The sequence below is a fragment of the Octopus bimaculoides genome, chromosome 23, assembly GCF_046866305.1.
Source record: "Octopus bimaculoides isolate indiv1 chromosome 23, ASM4686630v1, whole genome shotgun sequence".
Classification (NCBI taxonomy): domain Eukaryota; kingdom Metazoa; phylum Mollusca; class Cephalopoda; order Octopoda; family Octopodidae; genus Octopus; species Octopus bimaculoides.
In genome coordinates this window covers 33,537,514-33,552,639 of record NC_142950.1, presented here as the reverse complement: position 1 = coordinate 33,552,639, position 15,126 = coordinate 33,537,514, and the positions used below count along the sequence as shown (strand labels likewise).

General features: G+C 34.5%; 1 protein-coding gene across 32 annotated transcripts in view; it reads right to left on the bottom strand.

The window, feature by feature from the left end:
* Window positions 1-15,126, bottom strand: part of LOC106883544 (tight junction protein 1) — a 589,197-nt gene that overhangs the window by 35,510 nt on the left and 538,561 nt on the right. For 18 of the 32 annotated variants that reach the window (XM_089340327.1, XM_089340320.1, XM_089340324.1 and 15 more), the window contains 9 exons: window positions 14,265-14,347; window positions 13,355-13,565; window positions 12,252-12,349; window positions 11,740-11,967; window positions 10,388-10,460; window positions 7,402-7,551; window positions 6,175-6,308; window positions 4,700-4,938; window positions 998-1,216 (listed from right to left, as the gene is read on the bottom strand). In XM_089340327.1, coding sequence (XP_089196453.1) covers window positions 998-1,216; window positions 4,700-4,938; window positions 6,175-6,308; window positions 7,402-7,551; window positions 10,388-10,460; window positions 11,740-11,967; window positions 12,252-12,349; window positions 13,355-13,565; window positions 14,265-14,347 — 1,435 coding nt within the window. The remainder of the gene's footprint in view (window positions 1-997; window positions 1,217-4,699; window positions 4,939-6,174; window positions 6,309-7,401; window positions 7,552-10,387; window positions 10,461-11,739; window positions 11,968-12,251; window positions 12,350-13,354; window positions 13,566-14,264; window positions 14,348-15,126) is intronic. The other 14 variants (XM_089340345.1, XM_089340343.1, XM_089340322.1 and 11 more) reach the window with 3 other exon arrangements.

Genomic DNA, 15,126 nt, shown 5'->3' with positions numbered 1-15,126 from the left:
TAGCCCAAATCAATTAGATCCATGAGGTATCTGAGTCAAACTTGACCATTTCAGCTTTTACTCAGACAGTGTATATATATAGACTTTCATTAGTGATGTGCGCTTCCATTTTTTAAGGCAATGCAGCATGATTTAAGGGAAATTTGGTAGCTTTTCTAGCCAGTCCAATGATCATACAGATCGGTGGTTCTCAACCATTTTTAAACTTTGATTTCTATTTCACTTGGATGGACCCACATAGCCATTTGATGTTAAAAAAAATCCTATTATTATATTTTTATAATTAAATATTATAAGGAATTGTATAAAAATGTTGTTAAAATATTTTGTGCACTGCAGAAGTATAACCAGTTTATTGCACATATATTTTAACAATAAAAACCTTCTATGGACCCTGGTTGAGAACCACTGACATAGAAGCCCCTATGTTGGCTCTAAAAAGCTGATGATATATCAAATCAAGTCACTGCCCCTTGTCTTACAGGGTGCTGTATATCTGTCATAGAACAGAGCTGTTAGAGAATTGGTATAAAATGTTGTATTGTCTCATATACAGCTTAGGTGTAACATGTCGTCATCTGCTATAGCTGAAACATCATAATCATAACCAGTAGCTTAGATTTAACATGTTGTCTTCTGTCATAGCTGAGATGTCGTCATCATCATAACTGAGATATAATGTTATATTATCTTATGTCATAGCATAGTTGAACTGCTAATGTTATTAGTCATAAGCTGAAATATCATTCTCTTCTCATAGATGAGATGTTATTTTGTCAGTCAGAGTTGACCAGAGGCTATGGTTGTATGGGGTGCATCCTTGTCTAAGGATATAGTACAATGGGAATCAACCTGTGAATATTGTGATGGCAAAGCAAAATTCTTATCCCTTTGGCCATCTCTCTCTCCATCACAACAGTTACAGAACACATACACATGCACACACATCATCATACACATATAAACATACTATCTTTTTTTTACTTATGTTCCTTACCGACTGGCAGTTTCATAATTTCTCAATTGTTTATCATCAGGTTCAATCCCTCGGTCTCTCATTGTGTATGTTTTTATAGGGACTGGAGGTGGTTCTTTTTTGCCTGTTGTTTTGTTGGAAGATGTCCCTTTACCCCTCTTGTCTAATGTAAAATCATCCTGCATATGATCTATAGAGGAGTTGGACCTGGCTCCAACTTTGTTTTTTCCTTCTTCTTTACTGTAGAAAGAGAAGTCATTTTAGCCATGAAAATGACAAATATAATTAGATGTTAAGGTTTCCTACATTTTTTTAACTTCTCCCTACATCCTGCTTTCTGCTGAGCCATACAAATTATATAACCATTACGCCCATTAAAATATCTTATGAATTTTTTGGGATAATGTTTTTTCTAATTTTCTAAATGCTAATTAAACTACATCAAACCCAAATTTGCTTTGCAAATGACTTGATTTGTAATCAATGTTTCCCATGCTTGATGGTTTGGTATGCTGAAATCTAAAAGACACAATATCCAGTATGTATGTATACATATACATATATATATATATATATATATATATATATATATATATATATATATATATATATATATATATATATATATATAAAATGAACTTCTTGTATACAATGCTCAGGTGTACTTGAAACAATATTACATTGTGGAAAAATACCATCTAAAACATGCACAACTAAGTACTGCTTTGAGTCACCCTAGGACTCATAGAACTGATTACCCAGTTTCCATGGGGTATGAGTGACAGAGATCACATCATTTACCCCTGTACAGGACACCAGTCCATCACAGAGTCACTCATTTACAGCTGACTGGACTGAAAGCAACATGAAATGAAGTGTTTTGCAAAAGAACACAATGCACTATCTGGTCTGGGATTTGAAACCACGATCTTGCAATCATGAATGCAAAACTCTAACCACTTCACCAAAAACATACACACATATCTATGTTTACTTTTGTTTTATTTCTTGATAATATTATGTACTGCAAAGTGTGAAATAGTCTTTTTTATTACTTCTATAATCATAGACAAAGCTTCATAAAATCTGTTGGAAATCAGTAACTGACCAGTTTTTTTATAAACTAAGAAGGATATTCAGTTATTCCATTAGTTCTTCAGTTTGAAAGCCTGTTCTTTATTCATATCCAGTTTTTTTGAACAAGTACTTAAAGATCGATCTAAGTCTATACTAACTGGTCAAGAGCTGATTGCTATTAGAAGCAGTACAAATGGCAACCTTGTAGATTTATCAGTGTTGGACAGAGTTGGCTCTGTTCAGATCTGGAGAGGGATATACTCTACCAGATTTAACCCTTTTGATACCAGTCTGCTTAAGACAACCCCTGGTCCTATGATACAAACTTTCTGTTTTAAATTATCTAAATCAAAAACTTCCATTTATGTTCCAAACACCAGCTTAATGATGAACATGTTATTTTACTAATTTCTTTATTAGTTTCAAAATTTATTGAAACAACAACAGTGTGTTTGAACAGAAATATGGTAACAGAAGGGTTAAAATGACCAAGACATGCCATATGTCACAATGGCCCTCATATCCACATGTCTCTATCAGAAGTTGAGGACCTGCAGAAGGAAGGAACACTTGCAATAGAAGTATGTCTGTGACCTAGCTGTAGACATTCAATAAATTTTTTCTCATATTATAATATGCAATTCCAAAATAAAACAAAAGTGAGTATAACACTATATCATCATCATCATTGTTTAGTGTGTATATTTTAAATGACTATCATGACTTTTCTGCAATCTCATAATTAATTTTCTGTTATTCTAATTACATTTAGTTGTTTTTTAAACTATTCTAGTTATTTCCAATTATCATAGTTGTATGCTTGATATTCAATTCAAAGGTTATATCAGTTAATACAACATTTTCACAGAAATATTTAAAAATATTCTTTGATTCCATGTTATAAACCAATTAAAGGAATTAGAGAAATTGCTAAACATACACTTCATTCTCCAAGCCAGTCTTTGCTCATAATGTTTCTGTTTCTTTAAATTGAGCTTTGTTGATTTAAGCTCTTTGAAAGTCTGAACCAGTCACAGGTAACCTGTGACTCACAGGACTTTCTAAATGGCACACCTAACTAAACATTACTTTGATTCTTTTCAGTTGTATGGCCCACCTGATGATGCACCATGTCTCATGTGACCTGCTTCTTGAAAGAGGTTGCCCGTAGCTAGTCTAAACCTTTCAAAATCAATTTTCACTTAACTGGCCGATTTGCTTTCCTATTTTTCTAATTGCTATTGACTAATACAAGCGGCATTGAAAGTACTTAAAAATATGGTACCTTAAATTTCCCTAATTTTTTTTCTCCTTCTAAACTTTGATTTCTTCTTACATCGTAATCATTTTTATTGAAAATTTATTTTATAAATAACCTTATCCACATATCATAATTAAATTTCCAAAAACGAATAAGTATTTCTTTTTATCTTTTTTTCAAAAATAACAAAAAAAGAAGAAAAATGGAATTATGTATATATAGGGAAAAACATGGGGAAAAATAAAAGTCTGGAGAATCAGCTGGAGGCAGGAGGGGATAGGAACAACAAAAAACATTGTATTACAAGTCAGAGTTCAATAAAACTAGATTTATTCAGTTTCTTTAACCCTTTAGCATTCAAAATATTCTGTCAAATGTAAAGCTTTATTCACATTGTTTTGAATTAATTGTGCATTATCTCATAGCTCTGGGATTTCAATGATATAATTGTTTGTTTTTACAACGACATTGTAGGGCAGGTGTGAGAGGCCAGATCTGGCTGGTTTGAACATGAAACAGGTAGAATATTTGGGCAGCATACAATCGGTTTAAATGCTAAAGAGTTAAATGAGTCATTTGCACAATTTGTAGACGATATATACAAAGTAAACATTAACACAAATGAAATAAACAAGATTTTCCTATGCTTGGATTCTAAATTGCAACAATTAGCAGCAGCAAAAATAAAAAAAGCTAAAAATTTAATTATCAAATTCTAAAGAATAGGTTTAAAAGACAAAATATGAAACATGTAAAGTAATTTTTTGATTGAGGTAGTTTGTTTCCATAGCAAAATACATTATTACATAAGGAATACAAAAGTGAATGATATTGTTTAAACTAATAATTTCAAATACTTCAAATTAAAATGAAAGAAAAGAAAATACAAAGAATAGATATCTTATCAATTATATCTTTAAAATTAGATAAATTCATTAATTTTAATTCAATTTGAAACGTTCAGTTGGATATTTATGAATTGCTTTCATGTTTCATAAAATGCATTATCAATAAAGGTAACTGTCAACAACGTAACAGAAAGATGGTTACTGCTTGCCGGACACTGGTCTGCAATGCTCAATGTTACTCACTAGCCAAGACATGGAGAGGATGAACCAGGAACATACTTCTAAAACCATGGTCATGGTCTAGATGGAGAACAGTGGTGTTGTGACTACTGATGAACTCTTAGGCAAGTAATGACAGACAGCAGAATGTGTTGCACCAGTCATTGTGCTACACAAAAGTACAAACTGTAGTCTATAGATAATGATTGCAATGAAAGCTGTTGCAATGAACTGCACATGTCTAGTTCCCTTAAGCTACTTTCCTTATTTTTGGTGTTAGTTTTTGAGATGACAGAGAAAAATGGTTCGGTTCCTTACCGATACTTGGCGGATAGGTCTGATAATTTTGCTTTATCTACATTGATGGTGCTGACCGGATTTGCTGTGCTGCGAGTGAAGCGATATGGGTCATGCGATGAGGTATTCCGATCAATACGCTTTGCATTAAACAATGAACCAAATTTTTCTTGAAGCTTGCTGTCATCGTGTTTGTTAGCAGGATTAGATGTATACCGACTGTATGAATCACTGCTATATGAAGATGAATCATTGTAAATCTGTAAAAATAAATGAAACAAATTTATTCAATTGACCTTGTTTAACCTTTTGCCCTAAACATCCATGCTTGTTTTCATACTTTTAGTGAGCCCTTGTTTCATATGTTCTGAATAATAATTTCAAATTTTGGCAGAGGGGCTAAGTTGGTTAAATTGATCCCAGTGTTCAACTGGTACTTATTTTGGTGTCACCAAAAGAATAAAAGGCAAAGCATTTTACCCAGCATGCTAACAATTCTGTCACCTTTTATGTTCAGAATAATATAAAGCTTTCCTTTCCATAAGTCCAAAGATATTCTGGTTGTTGAAAAAAAATTAGGAATGTGCATAATATTCATACATGGACACAAAAGAAATATGTAAATATGTCCTGGACTGGCAAAGGATTAATGGAACCTGGTGAGTTGGTAGAATCAGAATCATCATTAGAGTGTCAGAATATCTTGCAGTATTTGTTCCGGCTCCCTGTTCCCTGAGTTCAAATTCCACCAAGGTCAACTTTGCCGTTTATCTTTCTAGGGTTGATAAATGAACCCTCAATCTACAGTGGAGGATTGGTGAAATTGTTAGGATGCTGGGTGAGATACTTTTGTCACGGGGCTCCATTGTCGGATGGATTGACATGCTGACCAGAGCAACATGCTGGTCACATCAATTAAAATGAGCAGAGCCTTAACTTCCATTCTTTCATGCTCACATGGATCAGAGGGAACTTGTTGAGGCAGATTTTCTATGGCTGGATGCCCTTCTTGATACCAACCCTCACCTGTTTCGAAATAAGGTAATATTTTCCCAATGACTAGACATGTTTTCACTTAAGGTTGGAAACAAAGGACACCACTTGTATGACACTGAAACTCATTTACAACTATCACATGAAATCAAGGCAAAGAGAAAGTAACTAACACACACACACACACACACACACACACACACACACACACACACACACACACACACACATATACAACAAGCTTCCTTCAGTTCCCATCTACAAAATCCATTCACATGGCTTTGCTTGACCTGGGAGCTATAGCAGAAGGCACTTGCCCAAGGTACCATGCGGTAAGACTGAACTCAGAACCATGTGGTTGAGAAGTGAACCTCATAACCACACAATCATGCCTGTACCTATATAAAAGGAAAATTAAATAAAGAGAACAAAATATCAAAAAAAGATGAAAGAATAAAGGCAGAAAAAAAAAAAAGGACAAAAACTTTGTAAAGAAGGCAAACCTTTTGATCATGAGATGGACTTTGTTCAGGATGCAACGGTGGTGAGGATGGATTATGATGTGTGTGAGGGACACGGTCATCTCGTTTCCAATGGTTCTGAGGAAATTCCTGGTATCTACGGCTTGAATAATGATCTAGAAATGAAAATTGAATTTTTGGGCTTATGAACGTGGGCATTTTCTATGTTTTTTGTTTATACACACACACACACACACACACACACACACAAACATATGCAAACCCACCTATTACTTTTGCTTCAATTTATCAACTACATACCATTTTTGTTTTATGCTTATCTAACCTACATCCACTACTTTCAGGAGTTCCATCTTTGGTGCTCCTCTTGGAAACAATTTCAGATTTTGGAAGTCTTTGGATTTCAGTTAAAGATTTTAACAACTGTATCGAACATGTCAGTTAGCTTTTGTTGTCATACTTCTTTTAATGTACACTGCTAATGTTTTGAACCTAAATTAACATGAAATTTTGAGGGGTAGGTTGTAATTTAAATCACTTTCAAACTGGAAGTTTGTACCATAGAACCAGGGGAGGTATCAGGCAGGTTGAAATGGAAACGGTCAAACTAAATTGAAAAAAATGTGATAATTTTGATACAGACAACAAAAATGGTTTTTGGCATAATTTTTCTTTTTCACAAGGATAATCAAGCGTGTCTCCTATGCAATAATATATATGTATTGTCATGCAAAACATATATGATAGTGTATACCTGTAATATAAAAATAGACTGGGTGTGTAAATATATATATATATATATATATATACTTGTGTATATAAAAGAGGCCACTAAAGTGGACAGTTAATGTGCTAGAAAAAGATCACTTAAAAAATTCTCAAAGAAAGAAGTGATCTTTTTCTAGCACATTAACTGTCCACTTTAGTGGCCTCTTTTATATACACAAGTACTATAATCCTTTTAGGATCTCAGAAAATTTGTTCTGAACCTTCTGATTCTTTTAATGTGCTGGTTTCCTGGTATTAAATTGATATTAATTAATATCAAATTTTTACCCTATTATGTTATATATATATATATATATACACACACACACACACACACACACATATATATTGTATGTTATATATATGACAGCAAGCTAAAAAGATAGATAATGTAGATATATGAAATACAAACAGGTGGTGTCAATACATATAGAATATATCAATATGAAAACAGGCCGGTAAATCAACTGTGCTCCTTACCATCTTCTGCCTGCTGAGAGCGTAATCGTTCACTAGGGGTAAAAGTAGCATAAGGGTCAATGTTTGACCTGCTATGGTTAGACCACTCTCTTGAGTGGTTCTGAGCATAATAAGACGGATAATAACGGTCCTCGGGAAGACTACTGTAATCTAAAAAATGAATTACAAAATTTGAAACAAAAATCAATAAAAAAAAATAATTGAACAAAAATAAAACAATTTTTTTTTTAAATCAACAAAAATGAAATGAAATCAAATTAAAATGGAAAATTGATTAAAAACAAAATAGAAAGTTAAAAGAAATATTTATTTAACTAATATGAATTTAATCCCCTTTTGCCATTTTAGATATTGTAGGAGTGTCTTTGATCAAAACATCCACGGCTATATTTGGAACAAAATATACTATTTTTCAATTAATTTTGAAAACACTCAAGACTTTGAAGAGAGTAAATCAATTATGTATCATTATTAATTGTGTATGAATGGCAAAGTACAAATGTGTCAAGAGAAAAACTGAGCAATCAGATGTACTATGCAAAAAAAGAAGATTGCACTGTGATGGTGCATATGGATGAAAACAACTGATCCCTTAAGTTGGATGGAGCTTGCAGAAGAGGTAAACCCAGGAAGAAATGGGACAAAGTGGTAAACACTGACCTCAGGACTTTGAACCTCATGGAGGAGATGACAAAGGACAAGGATGACTGGCAATATGGGATTCTCAACAAGACCCCTCCATGTCAGCAAAGTGAATGCATATATGCACAACTAGGTCGCTCATCCAATTTTCTCCTCAAGGGATCCCCCATCCATCATCTCTCTCTCTCTGTCTACAGTATTCTGCTACTGTAATTAAATGTGAGTAGGACTGCATACTTCATGGGTTTTCCTGAAACCACTTATCTTTCTTCCTACCCAGAGCCCCTTTCACTTGATATCCATTGTTCAATCTTAATACTGTCCTCTCCTCTCACATTTTACATTGAACACCCTCTTAAGCCGCCACCAAATTATCTATCCATCTCCACCATCATACATCCCTCCAACTAAACCTGCTTCCCTCTCTCTTTCTGTAACATCTTTGCAACCTCTCCCACCACATCTCTCTCATTTACTTCCAGCTTTACCCCTCATCTCTGAGCATAAAACCGTTTCCCTCTCCCTCACCTCTGTACTGTAACCCCTACTCAATCAATGGGGGTTGTAGTTTTGTAAGTTGCATGGTAACTACACTAGTGCTGGTGCCATGGAAACAAGCACCTGGCACATGATGTAAAGTGGTCGGTATTAGGAAGGGTATCCAGCAATAGAAACCAAGCCAGAGCAGACCTTGGAACATGATGCAGCCTTGGACCCATTGGATACCGTTAAACCATCCAACCCATGCCAGCATGGAACAGGGAAGTTAAATGGGGAAGATGATAATAATTATATATATCAGGATATTTGTAGAAAATAAGAGAAAAAAAGAAAAAAAAGCATAAAAACAAAAACCAATGTAATTTATAATATATAAAAAAAAGAAGCAAAACAAAAATGCAGAAGCTTGTTGGATGCACACATGCATACATGTGTGCATGTCTTTCTTCACAACAGTTTACTATCATGAACTGGTGCTGTGTCTAAATTATGTTGAAGAGTAGTTCAAGAAATAAAGAATGATAAAATAAGTACTAGCATGATATATTTTGAGGGGTAATTTGATCCTGTACGGTCGCAGTCCAATGACTGAAACCAGTAAAACAAGAATAAAGAAAATAAGGAATCTAAATACATCTACAGATAGAATGACCAGATGTACGAAAGTTTTTTTCTCCACCATTATTTATATATATTATATACACACCTCATTACTTTTTTTCTATTTTCGGTTATTTTGTTAGTCTCTCAAGTCAGAGAAAGATGATTCTGAAAATTCTTACTGAACAACCTGCACAGATGATTTGTTTATAGTGATCAAATGAATGTTTCTGCTGTATGTAAGTTCACTGCCTCCATCAAATCAACATTCCCTGTACAGGTGCATGGCGTGCCATTCATCACATGTCAAAATAATTACCTTTTTATATAATGATAAATTCCATGTGCAGAAAAGTCAAAACAAAAAGAATCTGGATGTATATATACACAAATGAAACAGAACAATTCAAGAAAATGGTTATTTGTCTGAATATATTCTGCAAATAAACTGAGCAGGAATTGAATTTCCTTTTTCTTTTTCTTTCTTTTTTCTTTTTCTGAACGCAATATATGGGATATAACACAGGAAAAACAACGATTAAAGTCTGTTAAAACAAGCATGAGAGAAAATACAACTACAACACTCAATTTCTGAACAGCAATGGTCCAGAACATCTTAAAGTCTATACAGTTCTATATTTAAAAGATGAGAAATTATGTACATTATTTACATTATTTACATTTGACGGATATTTGTCCTCATCTTGTTTGTTGTTAACACAACGTTTTGGCTGATACACCCTCCAGCCTTCATCAAGTGTCTTGGGGAAATTTCGAACCTGGGTTCGAAATTTCTCCAAGACACTTGATGAAGGCTTGGAGGGTGTATCAGCCAAAACGTTGTGTTAACAACAAACAAGATGAGGACAAATATCCGTCAAATATAAATAATGTATCTTAAAGTCAGCACTAGTTTCTGAACAGGAACTTCAAATTGCTGTGACAGGCAGATTGGTTTACTGATACCTTGCAGAGACTAGTATCTTGCACTGTGCAACAGCATTAATATGCATGTAGCATTTATACAAATATACAGATACCTGTATTTTATTTAATTATTTAAATAAACTTAATATTTGTTGAATTTAGAGAATGTTGACCAAGGTGACCACTCCTGGTTGGGAAAGAATTTGAAAAGGTTTTGCAATCAAAGTTCCCAGTAAATCAATATTTTTACCTGTAGTAGTGTTACCTGAGTAAGTTATATGGGAAAAAAATATGAACATTTATCAGGGTTGCTTACCTTCTTTATACCTGATGGGTGATTGGTGGCTGTCTGAGTAAGTAGGTTCTTTTGTGTGGGGTATACTGTTCTCCTAAGAAAAGTAGAGTTAGAGAAGAAACGTGAACGGAATATAGTGGAAGAAAAATGGAGAAATTATAGAATATGACAGTCACACACACAAATGCACAGAGGCAAAGTATGATATTTAAGAAAGGAAATATCCTATATGTTGTTAGGAAAAGAATTTCCTGACATTTTGGACCAAACCATTCATTGGAGATTGAAGAAAGATTTTCGTGTCCTTTGGACATCAAAGTCTGGTAGTAGTGAAGCGTTCTGAGAATGTGTAGAAGAGGAGTTGGAGAGAGATAAAGGAAGTGGAATTGGAGAAGAATGAGGTTAGGAGTGTGAAAGAATAAGAATAAGAAGAGAGGAGATGAATTGTTGGTCAGAAGTGATGTTTGGAGTGACAGATACAATGTAATTGAAGGAAGGAATGGAAGGAATACAGAGATATTAACAGAGAGAATGGTAAAGATGAAGAATGAGAAAGAAAAGAGACAAAAAAAAAGGAAGAGCAAAAGGGAGAGGAATATTGATTGTTTTAGGCAGAGAGCAATAAAATAAGGATGGAGTTCAAGTTGAAGGGGTGAAGTGCTGCAAGGTGAGAGAAGAATGGACAGAAAGAGAGAGAGAGAGAGAGAGAGAGAGAGAGAGAGAGAAGAGGAGGAAGAGAGAGAGAGAGAGAGAGAGAGAGAGAGAGAGAGAGAGAGAGAAGGAAAGATCCAAAAGGCAGAGAGACAAAGTCGAATTCAGCTGAATTTAAACTCAAAGTGCTGCTAAGCATTCTGACTTGCTAACAATTCTACCAGCTTGCTGCCTTAATAATAATAATAATAATAATAATAATAATAATAATAATAATAATAATAATAATTTATTATTTCTTTTTTTTATTGCCCACAAGGGGCTGAATATAGAGGGGACAAACAAGGATAGACAAAGGGATTAAGTCGATTACATCGACCCCAGTGCGTAACTGGTACTTAATTTATCGACCCCGAAAGGATGAAAGGCAAAGTCGACCTCGGCGAATAATAGTAATAATAATGATAATAACAACAACAATCCTTTCTACTATAGGCACTTAATTTATCGACCCCCAAAAGGACGAAAAGTAAAGTTGACCTCAGCAGAGTTTGAACTCAGAATGTAAAGATGGACGAAATGCTGTGAAGCATTTTACCCAGCATGCTAATGATCCTGGCGGCTCACCACCACAATAATAATAATAATAATGATAATAATAATAACAATAATAATAATAACAATAACAATAATAATGATAATAATCATACAGATGTACTTACTTTTCGTTTGTAGTTTGGGGGTGAAGGGTATGTCGCTATGGCTGGAATTCTATCAATTGTTGCTATGCTGGGGTCTGAAGAGGAGCGCATGAGTGGAGCTGTTTTAATAGGTAACGTATCAATGTCATCAACGGGACGATTTAGCGCTTGTTCTGTCTCAGGTGAGGCCACCATACTGAGTCGGGTTGACATTGGAAACAAGAAATCATCATGCTTAGAATCTGTCAGCTGAAAACACGACAAGAGATGGAAATTAATATCTTTATTAATTTTTTTATTGATTAATTAATCAATTTGTATTTTTATATATTAATTAATTTATTATCTATTTGTATTTTTGTATTTGTATTTTTAACTATATATCTACTATTTGGGTTCTCAATAAGATTTCCTTTTTTTTTTTTTTCCTAATAGAGCAGTGGAAGAGTTGAATTGTAAAGCGTTGGTTAGACAAAAGAGACATTAAATGCTGACGATATCAAGAAAAGGAAAAGATTGGAATAATAACAGACCGGTTTTTCTGATATCCATATTTGTTGCTTTTGCTGGAAGTCAATCATTTCTTTCAATTTACGATACCAACTATCACTGCTATTATGGATAATTGTACCTGTTGGAATACAATTAATAGTTACTTAGCAAAATTAAAGGAGTAATTCAATGAAATAGATAGGATTACAAGTGTCAGCATCATGATCATATAAGTGAACGAGGGAGCAACTTCTCTACATAGTTGCTTGTCCTGTTAGAAATAGCAGTCAAAACTTTCTCAAATCAAACCTTGCCATCTTAAAAGAAAAAAAACCATATTAGATAATATGGAATAGGTGCACACTTAGATAATATGGACTAGGTGCAATACTTCTCTGGCATACAAGCCAACATAGTATATAGCGTAAATGTTCAAACATCACTATCTTTTCAAATCCTGTTGCATTTCACTCAGAACTTTTCATCCTTCAAAGTTCTCTCGGTATATCAGTCAAGTTACCTTTATTGGCTGTAAATTTTGGTCTGAAAAATTCAATTTCTATGCCAGGAATTACAGTTAGAACCTTTTTTTGGACCAAGAAATGGGTTATCTATAAAAATGTCAAGTGCCGAAGACAGTGAGTAGAGAAAGGAGAAACACTGGCATCCCATGATTTTACCACAAAACAAAATAAAAGTGAATATAAATGTGTCTGTGCATTTCAAAGAGCTAAAATTAGTCTTCCATGATTTAATCATATCATTCTTAACATATGACACCAGATCAAGTCACATGAGAATTAAGGACAAACTTGTAATCACAGAACTGATTTACTGTAATATAGAGAACTAACGAGAGTCACTTAATTTGCCTGTAATTGCAACCAAATCTTGCTCACATCACACCACACCACCTGTGCCTATGTAGAAGTTCTTTGGAGAATTGTTGTTGCTCTTGGGTGCTAAAGTAAACCCAGTGTCCATTTTAATAGCACCATCAGATGACTCACAGGAGCATTTAAAATAGTCCACTTGTCTGAAATAATTTCTTTCTTTTCTCCAACAAATCTCAGAGGACCAGCCACTTTCACCACTGACAAAAGATCTCCTAAAATCCTTGTAACTATGATAAAACATTAATTACCTGTAAATAAATAACTGTAGAACTTTTCTAATTTCATCGATTCTTCGTAGAGCTTTTTCAAGTTCTTGCTTGAGTTTTTGGCCCACCGTGAACGAACATCTTTCATAGCAGCCTTCGTCTCTGATGCCACAAAAATTACCAAAGGGTAATATTGTGCAAAGTTGAGCTTTTCAACTGAATCAGGAGTAATATCCAACAGACAGTGTTTATTCTGGAGATGGTGAAAAAAAAAATCAATACAAGACAATAAAATCATAAACACACAGGCATACAGTAGTCACACACATAAATTAACAGACATATGTTCACATACATGCTCATTCCCACAGACACATTCCCTCCTGTAGCTCTGCACTTTCAAATCCCTTTCCTGAAAAGCAGATAAGGGTAAGGGACAGGAAAAGCATCCAACTATAAAATACTGCCTCAGATAAGCATCGGTCCAACCTATGCCGGCATAGAAAACAGGCATAAAGCAAGCAAATGAATACGTATGCATTTATACATGTATGTGTGTGTGTGTGTGTGTGTGTGTATGTACATATATACATAAATATGTCTTTAAATGCATATATGCTTTATTTTAAAGTAGAGTGAGGTTCATAAGATAGAGTGAACACATTCTTGGATGATTGATATATATATATATATATATATAGTGGTTGGCATTAGGAAGGGCATCCAGCTGTAGAAACTCTGCCAAATCAGATTGGAGCTTGGTGTAGCCATCTGGTTTCACCAGTCCTCAGCCAAATCGTCCAACTCATGCTAGCATGGAAAGCGGACGTTAAACGATGATGATGATGATATATATATATTGGGGGACTTAATGACATTTAGTCCTGAACTTTTTTCAGATGGTCTGGGTGTTAATAAATTAAATATTTTCAAGAAATTAAAAATTCCTTACCTGAGTCATAACACCATTAATAGCACTAAGTTTCACAACACCTGTTCGGTTTTTCCTACCGTCATCTTCATGACCACTCTTCTCTGTTAACGAAAATAGGGAGCATATTGTCATCAGAGGGAACAAAATAATCTAGGGACACAAAAGTGCATGCGCACACATGCACAGACACACACGATGATGATTGATCCTGCATTAGTTTTGATAATGTTGGTGGCAGATATGTATATCATTAATGATTCTCAGACTGAATCAGTGTAACAATACTGTATTGGTAAAATCCAACCAATGAGCATCCATACAATTTCCATCTATCCATCTTCTCCCACAATTCCTGGGAGAAATAACCATTATTGGCCATTTCAGCTGGATTCCCAAGCATGACCAATGACCAAATGAGACCATGGATATTATCCAATCATCTTGCAATTGTTTCCAGTGGCATTCTAATCACATATCCATGGTACCTGAGCTGTGACCTCTCAATGCAGAGAAGTGATTTGACCTGGAGAGATACCCATCACATCACTTGACAACCATTGTTGGTTTGTTTATGTCCCAGTAACTCAGCAGTTAGGCAAAAGAGCCTGATAGCATAAACTTAAAAGATTAGTACTGGGAGTGGGGGGGGGGGATCTTTTCAACTGAGCACTTCAAGGTGGTGCCCCAGCATGGCCAAATGACAGAAGCAAGTAAAAAGAAAAAAAAAAAGATTTAAGAAGTAAAAGCTTTTATCTTTGTGGGTGGCCCTTTCAGAAATATTTTGTAACCAAGAATGCTAATTGCTTCCCTACATAGTTGTTCAGTGAAAAGCTAAACCCTTTTAGTGTACCAACCTAAGACCACCTCTGTGCTATGATGG